Source organism: Bufo gargarizans, chromosome 9 (genome assembly GCF_014858855.1).
Source record: "Bufo gargarizans isolate SCDJY-AF-19 chromosome 9, ASM1485885v1, whole genome shotgun sequence".
Taxonomy (NCBI): Eukaryota; Metazoa; Chordata; class Amphibia; order Anura; family Bufonidae; genus Bufo; species Bufo gargarizans.
The window spans coordinates 177,231,166-177,250,208 of NC_058088.1; the positions used below are offsets into that span (position 1 = coordinate 177,231,166).

The window sequence follows — 19,043 nt, forward strand, 5'->3', positions numbered from 1 at the left end:
CTGTACATATAACCAATCCACACAGAGCCTAAATAACACCAGCCGCACCACGGGGGATCAGCAGTAACAGTGTTAAACTGTATAGGAATGCTCATGGTAACTCCCAGCTTTCAATTGCCAGAGGGAATAACAGAGGATCGGTACAACAATATTTTAAGAAAGGATGCTCTAGAATTGTTGTTTCATGGGGAATTTGGGTATTTCCCAAAACGGGAGAGGTGACCAGACCTCTTCAAAATGTGCCCCCTGAGTGATGTAACTTAAACCTGGCGGAAGGCGAACATTTCACCCTTGTGTTTGGACTGAGGACTGTTCTCCTCGACCTGCATATTTCCCCGGCGTCCTCGCCCCGGTCCTATCTGCAGTTTACCTTTTCACTATGTTTGTACAGTAATCATGATGCCGGCACAGGCCAGATAGATAAACCTGCAGGATCACAAACAGACTCCTCGTTATTGACTTCATTGACCCGTGTGGAGTCTTGAAATACTTGGCGTAACATGCCAGGAAGGTTCGAAGCCGTTGTGGTCACATTATTCACAAGGTCCATAAATAAACAGGAAGGAACCGGCTCTCTGCTTTATTAACCGCGCCATAAAAAAAAGTAATTAATTTTTCTGTGCCAGGGCGGGCACCTCCTCTGACCTCCAATCTGTTAGTGCAATTACTCTCCTCGTGGTACTTACAGCCTGGCACGCCATCTTCACTGTAATATCTGCCGCAATCCTTTTACTGGACAGTTAGACATTCTTCATCCTTGTTTCTGTTTCCATTCACTGACTGCAAGCAAAGAACTTGAAATGGGCGATAAGCGATAAACACAAAGGGGGTTTTTGCATTTTATTTTATTTTTCGCAAGTGGCATTTTCGCGGCCTCTAGTGCACCAGGCTTCTGCGTACTTACCGTTTTAGTTTGGAAAATCAAGACATCTAAGCCCCGCCCCTTTGAATGCCCCACCCCCACCTGGGTGGAGTTTACATTAGCACTACCCTTTTAGAGCTAAGGAATGCCCACTTATGGGTGGGATTTACGTTAGCACCTCCCTTTTTAAAGTTTAGGACCGCCCACTTACTGGTGGGCTTTACGTCGTTAGCACCACCCTTATGAGGTACCACCCTTTTAAAGCTAAGGAACGCCAACTTACAGGTGGGGTTTAGATTAGCTCTGCCCATTTTTGGCCTGACAGCCTCATTTTCCCAGGACTGTCTCTGACCCCCCAGGACCCCCCCCCAAAAAAAAAAAAATTTGGTACAGTTTGCGCTGCTGGCCCTTCATCGGGTTGTGACGTCCACCTCCATTTAGACATTGAGCCCCATTTATCAAAATGGTGAGAGTAAGGCGGGCATTGTCACCCATAGCAACCAATCGGAGCTCAGAGTGAAATGAAAACTATGCTATGATTGGTTGCTATGGGCCACAAAGACAGTGTCTTTGTTTTTAAAAACTACTCTGGTAAAATGAAAGCAGCGCCCCTGGTGTCCGTCCTGAGGTGTCATGCGAGTTCTGCACTCCTGGCCTCTTACATCACCGCTGACATTGTGATCTGATGTGTCAGGTTCCCGGGATGTTTCCTGCATTCTGCGGCCTCTGCTAATTATACCTTCCCCCATGTCTTATTACTGCGCTCATCATTCCTGTCATCACACAGCGTGTGGAGGAGGAGGTAAGAGCTGGGGTTATCTGTCTAATATCGGTCTGTCTAATATCGGTCTGTCTAATATCGGTCTGTCTAATATCGGTCTGTCTATCTATCCATCTATCTAGTTATCTGTCTATGTCATATCTTTCTATTTATTGACCTATTATCTTTCTCTTATATCTACCTATATAGTCTATCTAATCTGTCTATCTGTCTATCGATCATCTATCTATCGAATATCTGTGTATCTATCTAGCTATTATCTATCTGTTTATCTATCCATCTGTCTCATATCTATCTAATATCTGTGTATCTATCTATCTATCCGTCTATCTCTTATCCGTCTGTCTCTTATCCGTCTGTCTCTTATCCGCCTGTCTCTTATCCGCCTGTCTCTTATCCGTCTGTCTCTTGTCCGCCTGTCTCTTGTCCGCCTGTCTCTTGTCCGCCTGTCTCTTGTCCGCCTATCTCTTGTCCGCCTATCTCTTGTCCGCCTATCTCTTGTCCGCCTGTCTCTTGTCCGCCTGTCTCTTGTCCGCCTGTCTCTTGTCCGCCTGTCTCTTGTCCGCCTGTCTCTTGTCCGCCTGTCTCTTGTCCGCCTGTCTCTTGTCCGCCTGTCTCTTGTCCGCCTGTCTCTTGTCCGCCTGTCTCTTGTCCGCCTGTCTCTTGTCCGCCTGTCTCTTGTCCGCCTGTCTCTTGTCCGCCTGTCTCTTGTCCGCCTGTCTCTTGTCCGCCTGTCTCTTGTCCGCCTGTCTCTTGTCCGCCTGTCTCTTGTCCGCCTGTCTCTTGTCCGCCTGTCTCTTGTCCGCCTGTCTCTTGTCCGCCTGTCTCTTGTCCGCCTGTCTCTTGTCCGCCTGTCTCTTGTCCGCCTGTCTCTTGTCCGCCTGTCTCTTGTCCGCCTGTCTCTTGTCCGCCTGTCTCTTGTCCGCCTGTCTCTTGTCCGCCTGTCTCTTGTCCGCCTGTCTCTTGTCCGCCTGTCTCTTGTCCGCCTATCTCTTGTCCGCCTATCTCTTGTCCGCCTATCTCTTGTCCGCCTATCTCTTGTCCGCCTATCTCTTGTCCGCCTATCTCTTGTCCGCCTATCTCTTGTCCGCCTATCTCTTATCCGCCTATCTCTTATCCGCCTATCTCTTGTCCGCCTATCTCTTGTCCGCCTATCTCTTATCCGCCTATCTCTCTCTCATTTCTACCTATATAGTCTATTTAATCTGTCTATATTGTCTAATCTTATCTATCTATCTATCTATCTATCTGCCTCTTCTATTCTTCCCTCCTTCACCATACACATTAGTTCAGGCTGGGGATGCATGTATTTTTGGAGGAGAATAAGCGGCTGCCCCGCGCCTCTTATCTCGGCTTCTCTTCGGCGACTGGTCTGATACATTACACATACTGTACACATAGAATGTGTGGCATCCCTTTACACTGAGCCGCCGTTCCTTCCCTTACATAACTATCATTTATCAGAGACGTCCTTCTGGTTCTGGTGGTGAAGAGGAAGGTCCTCTAGATGTCACATATAGTATCCAGGAGAACATCTGATGTGGGATCACATATGGCCCTGAGACACTGTCACACTGACACATGGGGGCGCCATTCAGCAAAATGTGTGCCATCCCTGGTATAAATGCCTGTGTAGTGCCGTCCATCGCTGCTGGTGGGGGGACTCAGGGGTCATTTCCCAACTCCATGGGTCATTCATCCTTGTTTTGTGGTTTTCAAGAAATAGTGTTGCATATTTTATGTCTATGGCGCCTCAAATGCTGGCACTTCTGGAGTATCATTTTATTGTAAACTGATTACAGTGCCACCACCTCTTTTACTATGTACCTACGCAGGAGGTGCAGAAGATATTGTCCACGGAAAACCGTGGAGAACCGTGTCCAGCAAGTTATTAGGGGGGTCATTTATTATGGGACTTGCGACTATTTAACTCGAAAAAATATTCGCAAGTCCGTTTTTGTTTTAACTGGTTTCACTCCGTTAGGTAGTTGGACAAGTAGCATTTATGTAGTTTATGCTTTCCACACCAAATCTGCATCAAAATCCGCATGCGTTTTTTGAAGATTTTGTCGCAGATTTGCCCCAGATCTTGAAGCCCACATTTACATGCTGCACAGATTTCACAATCGCACCGCACTGCGTATATGAGATTTCGAAACCTTCATCTGGTTAGCTGGTACTATATTACGCAAAAAAATAAAAAATTCTGTGTAATACACACGGTATGAAATTACCCTTAGGGTGCAACACATGCGGAACATTGTGCTTCCAAAATTTTCGCCGCTGAAATCTGTTCCGTTCACATGGATTTTTGCAAGCCCCCATCAAGATAAGTTCAACGGTTATGCCTCATTCACACGTCAGTGTTCGGTCAGTGATTTCCAACAGTGATTCGTGAGCCAAAACCAGGTCCGGCTCTAAACACTGAACAGGCAGGAGCAGATCTTTCCCTTAGGCTACATTCACACGTCAGTATTTTCCTATATCCCGATTTTCGGTCAGTTTTTTGCGGATCCGTTGTTCCTGAAAATGTTTCCGTATGTCATCCGTTTTTTGCGGATCTGCAAAAAACGGAAACATGTATACATTCAATAATCAAATAAAGTTGTTTGGATTTCTTTGAAAAAAATTTGAAAAATAAAAAAATTTGCTATGTGTTTCCAGGAACGGATTCCGCAAAAAACGGAAGACATACGGAATGACATCCGAATGTCTTCCGTTTTTTGCGGATCTATTGACTTTGTATTGTACCAGGATCCGAATTTTGCGGAAAAGAATAGGACATGCTTTATATTTAAACGGACATGCGGAACGGAACAACGGAAACGGACAGCACACATTGTGCTGTCCGATTTTTTTCCAGGACCCATTGAAAATGAATGGGTCCAGATCTGGTCCTGATCTGTTCCGCAAAAAACGGAACAGATCAGGAAAGAAAAAACGGACGTGTGAATGGACCCTTATACGTTATGTCTGTGGAGGCTTCTCTTCTGGTTTTAGCTCACAAATCACTGATGGAAATCACTGACCAAACACTGAAGTGTGAACGAGGCCTTACACTTGCAGAAATTCCCGCAGCAAAATCTGCCGTGTGTGAAGACACCCTCGGTCCCAAAGATCTGGAGCAAATTCCACAAGTGTGGATTTCAAAAGTAATGTTTTTGTTTTCTTTTTCCTTCTTTTATTTTTTTTTTGCATGATCTGCAGCACCAGTTTGGTGCGAATTTTCCGCTGTAGTTTTCCCTGCGGATTTGCTGCAGAAAATCTCTGCAGCAAATGGGTTACGTGTCGACTTAGGCTACTTTCACACTTGCATCCGCGGCCGAGAGCGGACCGTGGAAACCCGGCCGGGATTCCTGCTGACAGCATGAGCGCACGGCGTCATTGGTTGCTATGACGCCGTGCGCTTCATGCAGCCGCTGCTGTACAGTAATACACTATACTAGTGCTGCCATGACGCCGTGCTGTCAGCAGGAATCCCGGCCGGGTTTCCACGGTCCGCTCTCGGCCGCGGAACACGGGCCGCGTGCATGAGGCCTTAAACTGATCCATTTTGATTTTGCGCATCAGGATGCATCCGTTTTCTTAGGATGCGGTTGTGTGAAATCGAAACGGAAAAAAAACGGATCCGTCACTAAATACATTGAAAGTCAATGGGTGACGGATCATTTTTTTTTAGGCTGCTAAAAAAACGAATCCATCAACATTGACTTATATTGTTTTCAGTGCCAGATCCGTTTTTATGACCGGCCACAAAACCGCAGCTTGCAGCAGTTTTGTGTCCGGTCACTCGCCTAAAACGGAACACTGCCGGAACGGATCTCTTTACATTTAGAATGCATGGGGACAAAACGGAAACGTATTTTTTCCGGTATTGAGATCCTCTGCCGGATCTCAATACCGGAAAACAACAACACAAGTGTAAAAGTAGCCTTAACCCAAAAACCTGTAGCAGAAAAGGATCTACATAGCAGGTTCCACCAGGTCATAGTACAGATGTGCTCCATCTTCTGTTGGCTGACCTCTTCATACGTTATGGAGATGTTTGAGATTCTTCTGGTCTTGGTCACGTCATTTTCATCTCCTGCTTGGACAGGTCACCAGAAGGAGTAATCGTAATTGTACCAAGCACGTGGTCTTCACTTCTTGGCCTGATAGGACAGGAGAACTAAAGGTCTGAGGGAACAGAAGATATGGGGAGGTCAGAGAACCAGTTTTAAGAAGTTGAAGGGGTTGTGCCAAGTTTTGATGTTATCCCCTATCCATAGGGCAGGTGATAACTAATTCCGAGAATGGGGGTCCACTTCCCCCATCCTGATAGAGCGGCAGGTCAAGCGCGCTCACTGCTGCTCCATTCATTCTCTACGGGAAAGCTAAATGCTGTAGGACACCATCATAATCCTAGCAGTTCCGATTTACCTGTTAGCACAGGTGCATTTATAGCCTCCCTAGCCCTCATCGTGGTTAGAACAGCCTCGTGTTTCCATAGTTACCTCCAGATTTATCTTATATTGTCTATACAACCCCTTTTTTTCGGCTGTATGGGGCAGCCATGGGTTCAGTGTTATGCACGAGGTAGTTATTTCAGTTCGGTGTCAGTGGTAAATCTTAGTGACACATGGGGAAGTACGGTAACACAATGCCACATTGTTCCAGCACAAAGCCTGGAAGAGTTGTATCATTGTGACGGCTGGGAGACATGTGCACGTGCAGGCGGCTGTGTGTCACGTTGTGCTTCTCTCGGATGCAATGAGTTGTCGAGGCCCGGAGCGGCTGTGACACATCCCCGCACATCAAGACCGTTCCTGTCTGGCAGCGCAGGATCTGTGCACTTGCCTCCAGCTCTGCGCCGTAATTGTCGTTCCTAGAGTTTTCACTCCGTCAAAGCCTTACGATTCATTAACCTCCGCTTTCTGCACATCCTTGCAATAAATAATTCTTAAAGGGGCGGTTGGATCTGACAACCCCTTGTAAAAGGTTTTATAAGAGCGTGATGATGTCATGGAGGGAGTTCCCTTTAGAACCTGCTCTCTGCAGGACCCCCGGCCTCCATTCAAAGCGATGGCCGCCCCCGCATTTCAGTGGGAGTCGTCATTTTCCTTTGAGAAGTGTGCCGTTACGTTGCAGTTTCTATGGCGGAGGTTTCAGTCCGCGTAATCCATGGTCCTGAGATCGGAGATGTTCAAACCACAAAGCTCTTAGGGCACACGCGTACAGCAGTATAATTTTCGCACCCAAATTTGCACGCAGAATTGCATGTGCGCTTGGCAGCTGAAGGCGTCTGTGTTGGTCCCATGTTCATATGTGCCCGCACTGCTGAGAAAAGTGATGTTTTAATATATGCAAATGAGCTTCTAGGAGGCTCTGCTCTCTCTGCAGCTGCCACACCCCTTTCTACTTTGATTGACAGGGCCAGGCAGATGTGATGACGTTTCTACTGCCAGGCCCTTTCAATCAAAGTGGAGAGGGCACAGCAGTTGTATTAAGAGCTTAGCCAGTAAGTGTAACGGCAACGCCCCCGTTGCTCCTAGAGGCTCATTTGCATATAATAAAACATCATTTTTCTCAGCAATGCGGGCACATATGAACATGGGACCAACACAGATGCCTTCAGCTGCCGAGCGCACATGTAACAGGTTAGCCTTTTTCAAAGATAGGCCCTTTAATTTTATTACACTAAGGCCGAATGCACACGGCCGTGTTCCGCGGCCGAGTGCGGGCCGTGAAAACCCTGCCGGGATTCCTGCTGACTGCTGGAGCGCATGGCGTCATGGGTTGCTATGACGCCGTGCGCTTCATGCAGCCGCTGCTGGACATTAATACACTAGTATAGTGTATTACTGTACAGGAGCGGCTGCATGAAGTGCACGGCGTCATAGCAACCCATGACGCCGTGCGCTCCAGCAGTCAGCAGGAATCCCGGCAGGGTTTTCACGGCCCGCTCTCGGCCGCAAACACGGCCGTGTGCATTCGGCCTTAGGCCTCATGCACACGACCGTGCCGTTTTTTAAGGTCCGCAAACCGCGGATCTGCAAAAAACGGAAGGCGCCGGTGTGCCTTCCACAATTTACAGAACGGGCGGCCCATTGTAGACATGTCCACAAAGCAGACAAGAATAGGACATAGCTATTTTTTTTTTTGCGGGGCCACGGAACAGTACACACGGAGTGCTGTCTGCATCTTTTGCAGCCCCATTGAAGTGAATGGGTCCGCACCCGAGCCGCAAAAACTGTGTGCATGAGGCCTAAGAGGTGGGGGCCCATGTATTACAGTTACACCCCATTATACATAAAATAGGTCCTTTCAGATTTATGTGGAAATGCATTGCCAATATACTGCAAAATGATGTCATTAGACAGTTGAGAATGATGTCACCCGTGCACCATCTCTAGCCATCGGTGATCTGAAGAACCTTCTGATATGGTCCACATTTGGCCAGCATTTATCCTGCACTAAGCCAGTGAGGAGCCTGAGCCAGAGGACTGACGGCACGCTGTCGTGTGCACATGACATTTTAGGCAGGTGCACTCCCCACCCCTCCACCCCTTCCCAGACAGCCCGGCTTTCACTAGGAGATGCAGGTCTCAGCTGGTGGCAGTGTGACAGCCCGCAGGAAGGGAAAGCATAGCAGGGTGAGGCTGGAGAACAGGAAGAGCCGGCACAGCACACGGCAGTCGCACGCTCACATGGAGACACTATGGTGGGGATCCACACCTTCCTCAGTAGCTGTCAGTGCAGCTGTTATTTCCTATGGCTCCTGCTGCGCCGCCTGTCCACACGGTACGGTGTATTCCTGACCCCTATCCCTCTGTCTGACCTTCCCCCTCACTTCCTATGCTGGATCGCTCTTCTTTGTCTCCATACTGCTAATCCCTTCTCGTCAACCCCAGACTGTCCTAGTCTGTACTTACTTTACCCCTCTCGTCTTTGCAGCCCCCAAAACTTTTCCCCTAATCTGGACATGGATGGCTGGATTATGAGCACCATGACGTCTATGGCCGCTTTGCTCCTGTCTCTGTAGTCCTCTTCATTGTTTGTTTCGTCCTTTTTATATACTTGTGTGTTATTATGTGTATAACTAGATTACTGCGTGAATTTGGCCACACGGGCGATGCCGGCTGCTGCTCCAGTGCCGCTTACTGGGACGTCTAATGGCAGTCCGTGACACAGCGACCAAAGAATGCAGTATGGCGGGGTGAATGGGGTCATAGCGCGACTCACACATTGACTGCGACATCAGAATTGACAAAAATCCAATACTGCTGGATTTTTGGGGCGTCGCGGGCAAAAGCGTGAGTCGCATAGCAAATCCATTCATTCCTGGGGCAGCCCCGCTACACTGAGATCTGTGGTCAAAATCGCCCTGTAGACGTGTGCTAAAAAAAAACTTTTTAGTATGTCCCTTGTGTCCCACCAATCCTCACTCGACTGCAGTGGCCATTCCTGTGACCGCGTCGGTGTCACATGCCTTTCATGCACTTGTGACCACTGAAACCGGTGGGAGCGATGAATCATCAGCAGGGGCCGAAATGTGTGTGTGCGTGTGTATATATATAACACATATACGTTGGGCTCTAGTCACACATACAGGTTTTGAACAGGTTTTTGGATGCAGTTTTTGAAGCTAAAATGTAAGAGGTATAGATCAGAGAGAAGCATAAAGCAACAGATACTTCAATTATTATTATTTTTTTAAATACCCTTATTGCAAAGCTCCACCTCACTCCGCAGTCTCTTGCAGTCCCTCTCCATAGTAAGCCCTCTCCTCTTGGTCATTATTGTGCTGGTCTGCTCTCTGTTATCAGCGTGCCGCCATCTAATGATGCTGGGGGTTGTGCTGCGACCTCAGGGGCAGATTATACTTTTGGTAATGATGAGAACACAGGCGAGGCTCCTCAAGGAAATCTGGAGGCACGTCTCATGGAAACAAGCAGGGGGACTCCATATTTACGTGTTCAGTTTTAGGGTGCACATGTTATGGACTGCTTTTCATTAAAGGGCATCTGTCAGCAGTTTTGTACCTATGACACTGGCTGACCTGTTACATGTGCACTTGGCAGCTGAAGGCGTCTGTGTTGGTCCCATGTTCATATGTGTCCGCATTACTGAGAAAAATGATGTTTTAATATATGCAAATGAGCCTCTAGGAGCAACGGGGCGTTACCATTACACCTAGATGATCTGCTCTCTCTGCAACTGCTGCACTTTGATAGGGCCAGACAGGTGTGATCACATTTACACTGCAAGTGGAGAGGACGCGGCAGTTGCAGAGCCTCTAGGTCTGTGATGGCTAACCTCTGCCACTCCAGCTGTAGTGAAACTACGACTCCCAGCATGCTCGATTCATTTCTATAGAGTTCTTAGAACAGCCAAGCAAGTGTGCATCTTGGGAGTTGTAGTTTTACCACAACTGGAGTGCCGGAGGTTAGCCATCACAGCTCTAGGTTCTCAGCAATACGGACACATATGAACATGGGACCAGCACAGATGCCTTCAGCTGCCAAGCGCACATGTAACAGGTCAGTCGGTGTCATAGGTGCAAAACTGCTGACAGATGCCCTTTGAAAGGATTTTGTGAAATCCTGTTCCACTTCGGGGTGTCCGTAAAGCATGCCCTCTCCGTTGCAGATGTTTTCCTTGGGGCCGTCCACATCCTGTAGATGTCTGGTGGTCGTGCAGCCTTGTTGCTTCAGCTCTATGAGTAAGGGCTCGTGCACATGAACGCATCCAAGCCACATTTTTTTGCGGGTCGGATGCGGACCCATTCACTTCAATAGGGCTTTCAATTGAGGCGAATGAGCACTCTGTGAGCTGTCCATATCTGTATGTCTGTTCTGCTGCCCTGCAAAAAAATAGAACATGTCCCATTTTTGTCTGTTTTACGGACAAGGATAGGACTGGTCTTTTAGGGGCCAGGCCATTCCGTTCCACAAAATGCGGAATGCACACAGCCTGTATCCATGTTTTGCGGATTCGCAAAAACTGTAACGGCCCATGCATGAGCCATGAGGAGGTACAGGATGCCTCACACCTCACTGATATCCATTGAATAGTTTGTCTACTATGCAAAAAGTGTAAGACCTATATAGCCGCTGTAATTGGTTAGCATCCAGATTTCCTGGATCGTGCTCAGTATGGGGTGCTGGAGCTGTAATGGCAGACATGTTGGTTGTCACCTGGTTTTCCTAGGTATAAAACTATAGAAATAGATGAATTAACACCAATGCGATACAAATAACACCCCCGTGGCCTCGTTAGTCGGTCACATTCTCCATTTTTCCTTTGTCACTTTGAATTAAGCCCAGTAGTAAGGCAGGATGAAGACAATAAGGAAAAGCAAACGAACACAGAGCTGCCCACCTTAAGGATTAGAGTACGCTGAATAGCCTATAAAGGGGGAGGGGGTCTTATTTTCTGCTTCGTACCAGTCGTAGTAAATGAACATCTATTAAAAGGTGAGAGATTAGGCTGTTCCCGCCGTCAGGGTGTCACCATGTTTTGTGTGTTCATTTCTGAAGAGCATTATGTAAGTGACAGGTGACTCATACAGGTGTCACCAATCATAACCCAATTCACGTCCCCAAGGGATTAATAATTCAGGACGGGTGCTTTTATAGTATTTGTATTATTTATTGATCAGTCGTATGATTTACCCTCCATTAATTCTGTAATATTGCATTTAAAGGGCATGTCCACTTTTGCAGCCATTTATTTTCGATTGCTCCAATGCATCTTAAATTGAAAATTATAATTGGTTTGGCTAAAAATAATGCCACCGACTTGCGTCTGCAGCTCTCATGCAGACTTACAGTACAGACCAAAAGTTTGGACACACCTTCTCATTCAAAGAGTTTTCTTTATTTTCATGACTATGAAAATTGTAGATTCACACTGAAGGCATCAAAACTATGAATTAACACATGTGGAATTATATACATAACAAAAAAGTGTGAAACAACTGAAAATATGTCATATTCTAGGTTCTTCAAAGTAGCCGCCTTTTGCTTTGATTACTGCTTTGCACACTCTTGGCATTCTCTTGATGAGCTTCAAGAGGTAGTCACCTGAAATGGTTTTCACTTCACAGGTGTGCCCTGTCAGGTTTAATAAGTGGGATTTCTTGCCTTATAAATGGGGTTGGGACCATCAGTTGCGTTGCGGAGAAGTCAGGTGGATACACAGCTGATAGTCCTACTGAATAGACTGTTAGAATTTGTATTATGGCAAGAAAAAAGCAGCTAAGTAAAGAAAAACGAGTGGCCATCATTACTTTAAGAAATGAAGGTCAGTCAGTCTGAAAAATTGGGAAAACTTTGAAAGTGTCCCCAAGTGCAGTCACAAAACCATCAAGCGCTACAAAGAAACTGGCTCACATGCGGACTGCCCCAGGAAAGGAAGACCAAGAGTCACCTCTGCTGCGGAGGATAAGTTCATCCGAGTCACCAGCCTCAGAAATCGCAGGTTAACAGCAGCTCAGATTAGAGACCAGGTCAATGCCACACAGAGTTCTAGCTAGCAGACACATCTCTAGAACAACTGTTAAGAGGAGACTGTGTGAATCAGGCCTTCATGGTAGAATATCTGCTAGGAAACCACTGCTAAGGACAGGCAACAAGCAGAAGAGACTTGTTTGGGCTAAAGAACACAAGGAATGGACATTAGACCAGTGGAAATCTGTGCTTTGGTCTGATGAGTCCAAATTTGAGATCTTTGGTTCCAACCACCGTGTCTTTGTGCGATGCAGAAAAGGTGAACGGATGGACTCTACATGTCTGGTTCCCACCGTGAAGCATGGAGGAGGAGGTGTGATGGTGTGGGGGTGCTTTGCTGGTGACACTGTTGGGGGTTTATTCAAAATTGAAGGCATACTGAACCAGCATGGCTACCACAGCATCTTGCAGCGGCATGCTATTCCATCCGGTTTGCGTTTAGTTGGACCATCATTTATTTTTCAACAGGACAATGACCCCAAACACACCTCCAGGCTGTGTAAGGGCTATTTGACCATGAAGGAGAGTGATGGGGTGCTGTGCCAGATGACCTGACCTCCACAGTCACCGGACCTGAACCCAATCGAGATGGTTTGGGGTGAGCTGGACCGCAGAGTGAAGGCAAAAGGGCCAACAAGTGCTAAGCATCTCTGGGAACTCCTTCAAGACTGTTGGAAGACCATTTCAGGTGACTACCTCTTGAAGCTCGTCAAGAGAATGCCAAGAGTGTGCAAAGCAGTAATCAAAGCAAAAGGTGGCTACTTTGAAGAACCTAGAATATGACATATTTTCAGTTGTTTCACACTTTTTTGTTATGTATATAATTCCACATGTGTTAATTCATAGTTTTGATGCCTTCAGTGTGAATCTACAATTTTCATAGTCATGAAAATAAAGTAAACTCTTTTAATGAGAAGGTGTGTCCAAACTTTTGGTCTGTACTGTATGTGTCTCCATAGTTGCACATGACAAGCAAATCCTATTTTACGAAGTTCCAGTCAAGGAACCCCTCGTTTCTCCAGTTCATTTTGATCCTTCCCACAGCATATAATGGCGATGGGCCTCATTTTTCTAAACCGTCTAGCAACCAATCAGAGCTCAGCTTTCCTTTTTCTAGCAAAGTTTAAGAAATGAAAACTGAGCTCAGATTGGTCGCTTTAGCCAACTAAGATAGAGGCCCAATACTCCTGTATTGGGTAATTACTATTTAAAGGAGTTTTTTTTTCTGGGACTTAAAGGGGTTGTCCAGTCTTGTAGCTGATAAGACTTGGGGTCCTCCCTGTCCCTCTAAACATAAAAAAAAAAACTGTCCGCCATGCCATTACTGCTCCATTCCTAAGTGCTTCATGTCCCTGACCAGTAAGTGGTTTGGTCTTGTGATCGCTGCAGCCAATCATAGTGGCTGGAATGCTACAACACAGCAGCCTGTGTTTGTCTGCAGTGGTCACATAACCAAGGTCCAGAAATGGAGCAGCTTCAGCACCACATATAGATTAGTGGGCTTTTTCATGTTCGGGGGACAGGCAGGATCCCAGGGGTTGTCTGCTCAGAGGCTGGACAACCCCTTTAAATTCTGATGATCTGATCAGTGGAGGTCTGACTCCTGGCAACCCAAGAGATCATCTTTTGACCAGTCTCTGCAGTCTATTCCTTGGCCTATGACGTCACATCCGTTGGTCACATGTTGAACGGATTTTGCTGCAATATCGAGCACGGCAACTATACGTGTCGCTATTCTTGTGTATTATCGTGAGATCTGAGATTCGGAAAAAAATAGACTTAACACAACTTAGGTTCATAAAATTTTACTAGACTATGATAAAAAGATATATATATATATATCTAAGATAACACACAGAGTAAAGTAAGTAACAGTCACCAAAAGCCGTCAACAAACGGGCAAGCTCCCATTGACCAGTGCCCAACATGTTGCCCATATGATACAAAGAGAGGTGATTGTGGCAGGACACATCTTACCCTAAAGATGTCCTCAATGGAGCGAAGCTCTTTCTTACCTAGCTGGATGTTTTCTAGTCTCCTGACCCTGCCTACAGGTCTGTACGCATGTACAGTTACTTCATACTTCCGGAACGTAGCCAGGTATCAGGCGCCGACTACATTACAAGGGAAATTAACCACTAAAATACCTTGCTGTACAGCTTAGCATACTGCAAGAGTGCCTCTACAGCCTTAATCCACGGAGGGGCCAGGAGTCAGACCCCCCACCGATCTGATATCCTCAGGATACGTCAGCAACATTTAACTCCTGGAGAAACCCTTTAAGGAATTTTCTAGTTTATATAGTGTTTTATTGCATATATATTGAAATATTGGGATTGCATTTTTGTGGTTTTACATCATTCTGGGGAACGATGAATAGAAAATTGTAAAATAGTTGAAAATGGCGACAGTAGTATAATTTCTGCAAAGAAATAAATGGTTGGTGCACACCCCCACACGTGAGTTGTGATATATATATATATATCATACATATAATACATACATATATAATATGCCGTTTCCATGGCAATGAGTACTCTGAATCCATCATGTCTATTCTTCCTTCTGTTCTTCCTCCTCTTTTTTTTTTTCACTCCTCCTATTATAACCATGGCAACCCTATTCATCCCCATGGCAACTGCATCCTCGACTGGTTGAGACTCTTGCTGAAAAGATGCTGCCCACCTTGCCGCACTCCCCCTCTGTGGGTGCACATTAGGGCAGCGGAGTGCGGGGGATCCAGTTTATTACCGTTGTAGCTTCAGTATACCGCCCCCCCCCTTCTATTCGCAGAGCATTACACCCAGCGCAGTGATCTCAGCTGCTTACTTACAGCTGGGGGGCGTGCAAGTGAAATGTCACATGCCTGTGAAGCTAATATAGCTCCACGTGACGCCCCCACTTGGGGTCAGGGCACAGAGCCCGGTGCATGTAGAAGTGGTAGCAGGAGCTGAATGCTGCATTTTGCATTCAGCCCAGTGACTTTTAACTCCGTCCTGCCTTCAGGAGCTCTTTCCCGGAGCAAGTTAATAGTCCGCAAAGTTCTGCGTTAAAGATCCCCTGCCCCCCCATCTGATCATTTTTCTACCCAAATTTGTAAAATCGGAGATCCTTATCTCATCATTTCACGCCCTTTGTGTGGTTCCTTCCTGTCCTATTCCTGGTACCCGCTTATCCCCCCCCCCCCCTAAGTCATGGACTGCTCCACCCCCCTTTTGGCTGCTGTCACCGTTGTGTTCAGCTAGGAGGCAGCAGTGTCGGCGATCCGCAAGAAGGGGAACATCTGTACGCCGGACAGTCGGAGGGCGTCCTCGGAGAAGAACCATCTACGCCGCTCCGTTACCTACCCGCAGCATGTGGTGCCTACACTGCGCTTCCGACCGGACGCCCAGGATTTTGCAGCACGGTCTCTGGTAGGATATACGGGCTTGTTTGGGATGTGTTGGTACGGTTGGCGAGTGTACATGTGTGTGCGTGTCTTCTCCAGTACGGACTTTGACAACTTAGTATGTTTACCTATTGGGAAGCACGTTGAGATCTTGTGCCAGATGACAAACCCGGCTCTGCTACCTCTGAAAATGCGTTCTCCGCTCTAGCATGGTACGTCTACAAAAAGTACCGCCAGCATCAGCTGTCAGACAGTAGACCGTACCGTTACAACTAGCGAAGGATGCAAAAAGTGGCCAGCCGAGGGGTCGGTAACCCTTTGATTGCCGGAGATATACTTCATTTTAGACCCTACCAGGCAGCGTAAGAGTTAAGCCCCGAGATTCCTCGCTGTGTGTGCTCCAGTGCCTATTACTAATGTAGGAGCCTGCAGGGTTCACTTGAGAAAGCACACAAATTAAGAAAAGGAACATTCTTCGCCTCCCTGGGGACCCTTGATGCCTTGTCTCCCTTTCTAAATTGCTACCTCGAGTGGTGCCATTTATTTCTCACCTTCCCAGAAGCCCCATTTTCCCCTAAAAATCCCGTTCCTGAACCTTCGGGATCCATGTCTTAACTGAGGACCCTTAATATTTGATTTTCTGTGTTGCCCTTTAATATGTCGGATTGGCTTGGTGTCAGTCACTACCGATCCTCGAACTGTATAGACGTATGCTGTACAGTACATGGCGCATCTGATATTCCAGGAGCTGCGTGCAGCCCGTTCGCCTCGGTTTTGGCACGGGACCCGCTTGCCGACGGTCGGCCCTCGCCGAGACATCTGCTTGTGTTTTATTTGTTGCCAGCCATGTTTGGGCTGGAAGAAGCGGTTGTCTCTGCCTAACATCCTGTTGCGAGCCTCGTTCCTCAGCGAGCGGTCTACTCCTGACCGCCGCCGAAGCATTGAAAGGGTTAAGCTTGCCATGACATTACTGTGTGCCTTCTTGTGACCTTGGATAAGTGACTTTTTCCTGTCTTTCAGTCATCATCATCATTATGTCGTTCCGCCGGGCCACCGACGTGCTGGGAAAGGCCTACGGACGCGTTGCGAATTCCTTGGGAAATGAGACCCGAGACGTCTTTTTTAATGTTTGATCAGGGTAGACTTTGCAGTGGAATAAGTGAGCCATTCCCACAGGAGGCTGCAAATGTGTACCGCCATCTATTACACATTGATACCATGTGCACATTAATGCGTGGTTTGTCTGTACTCTCGCTATACGCTAGGCCAGGGATCAACCTCTGGCGCTCTAGCTGTTCTAAAACTACAACTCCCAGAATCCTCCTTTCACTCCTGTGGGAGTCACAAGAACAGCCAAGTTAAGTGTGCATGCTGGGAGTTGTAGTTTCACAGCAGCTGGAGTGCCAAAGGTTGCTGATCCCTGCGCTAGGCCCTGTAAGCAATAAACAAAAGGAACGAGCAGAGATGTAGTGTAAAGCATGGCGAAAGAACAGTGAGGTGAGAGGAGGTGGATTTTACTATGAAAGGCAGGTCCATTAAGCGACACCTCATATGTCATTTTTACGAAAGTATATCTACACCTATTAGTACGTCCCCTTAGGGTATGTGCATATGGCGGATATCTTTGTTAGAAAAAAATACGCAAAAATTACGCAAATTTGCATTAGCAGCTGTGGCGGATTATTCCATTCAGTCGGGCCAATTCACACACGACTTGCGTGTGACGGATCTATCATTGCATCTCTTCAATCAGAAGCCATAATGAAAATGTGAACAGAGGCCTACAGCTGCAGAGCCACAACCAACAAAGGCCATCATAACAGGGGTCATTTCCCAGCTTCCCAAAGAACCAGGAGGTCCCGGATGAACGGGCTATAGGATTTGTGCGGCAAGTTATCACCACCCATGTAGTCCTAAAGGTAAACCTTTTCGGCGTTGCGGTACAGTATTACAGTTACGTCTCTCTACCCCACTAATGTACTTGCACGTCAGAATGGTTTTGGCATTCTGTTCGTGAATCAGGAGGCTCAGGATGTATCCTGCTAAAAATCCAGCAGACACTTGGTTATCCTAGGTCAATGGAGCTGTAATTGGAACTGTGATCAATGGAGACTACCTGCAATAAGTCTAAAATGAAGAGCTTTAAATGAGGATCATTCATCACCATTCCGCTGAGACTACATGATTATCTTTGCATTAAACTGAGTGTTTCCGCCCAAGTTGCCGCGAGCGTGACCCCATGAATGCAAAAAATCCAGCACTGCTGGATTTTTTGCTATTCTAAGGTTGTGGCATCTTCCTGGTCGCTCCCAGGAGGTTTAAGGGGTTCTCTGGGCTTATACTTAAAGGGCATCTGTCAGCAGTTTTGTACCTATGAAACTGGCTGACCTGTTACATGTGCGCTTGGCAGCTGAAGACATCTGCGTTGGACCCATGTCCATATGTGCCCGCATTGCTGAGAAAAATGAGGTTTTAATATATGCAAATGAGCTTCTAGGAGCAACGGGGGCGTTGCCGTTACACCTCGAGGCTCCGCTCTCTCCCTTCTGCACTTTGACGGGACCTGGCAGTGTAAACATCATCATGTCTGGCTCTATCAATCAAAGTACAGAGGGCGCAGCAGTTGTAGAGAGAGCAGAGCTTCTAGATGTCAGGGGAACGCCCCTGTTGCTCCTAGAGGCTCATTTGCATATATTAAAACACAATGCGGGCACAAATGAACATGGGACCAACACAGATGCCTTCATTTGCCAAGCGCACATGCAATACGTCAGCCAGTGTGACAGGTACAAAACTGCTGACAGATGCTCTTTAAGTACAAGCCCGGAGAACCCCTTAAAGCTCCTGGGCCCAGAGGTTACTGTCTACGATGTGCCAATTATAATACTAGTGTTGTCTTATTTGACTTGCGGGGCATTTGGGCACCCTCAGGCACCAGGACCCAGGGGTGATTGCTTCCTTTGCTCCTGCAGTCACTAATTACTGACAGGTCCCATAGGCACTACCATTAGTAGCCACTAAGTGACAGTCCTCCTAAACCTGGAGGATGGGTCCGACTTGTGTCAGCGTCTTTCCCTTACCAGTATGCACTGGGATAACGTGAGCTATGGCAGTGTACTGGCATCCTAGCTGTGCCTTGGTTCCCTGCGCTGTGATGCCTGACGGACATGAATAAAGTGCCTGTCTTCCTACCACATTCTCGTCATCTGCTTTGTGCTCGGTGGCCCATTGAGAATGCGTTTTTCATGGGTAGCAGCGGGCTATTATTTCTCTTCTGTCTTGTACGGGGGTTGATGTATGGGGTGTATCTGCTGGAACCTTTGGCAGTCCGCTCTCTCGCAGCCCGGCCTCCTTGCTGAAAATAAGAAGGCTATAAATACCCCTCCATCTTCTTGAGTTTCATTGGATCCTTCTAGGCTCCTACGCAGGCAAGAGGATGATGGAAGAAAGATTTCAAGGAGGGCTATTCGGTATCTCGTACAGGGAAATCAGAACGGATAAAAGCACCCAATTTGAGAACCT

General features: G+C 47.1%; 1 protein-coding gene across 4 annotated transcripts in view; it reads left to right on the forward strand.

Annotated features, from left to right (window-relative positions):
* Positions 1 to 19,043, forward strand: part of IQSEC2 (IQ motif and Sec7 domain ArfGEF 2) — a 200,155-nt gene that overhangs the window by 129,724 nt on the left and 51,388 nt on the right. The window contains exon 1 of one of the 4 annotated variants that reach the window (XM_044305348.1): positions 8,221 to 8,423. The exons of 2 other annotated variants lie outside the window; for them this stretch is intronic. In XM_044305348.1, the coding sequence (XP_044161283.1) occupies positions 8,341 to 8,423 (83 nt within the window). In that variant the 5' untranslated portion in view covers positions 8,221 to 8,340. Of the gene's footprint in view, positions 1 to 8,220; positions 8,424 to 15,397; positions 15,547 to 19,043 lie in introns of those variants that run through there. One more of the 4 variants, XM_044305349.1, reaches the window with a different exon arrangement.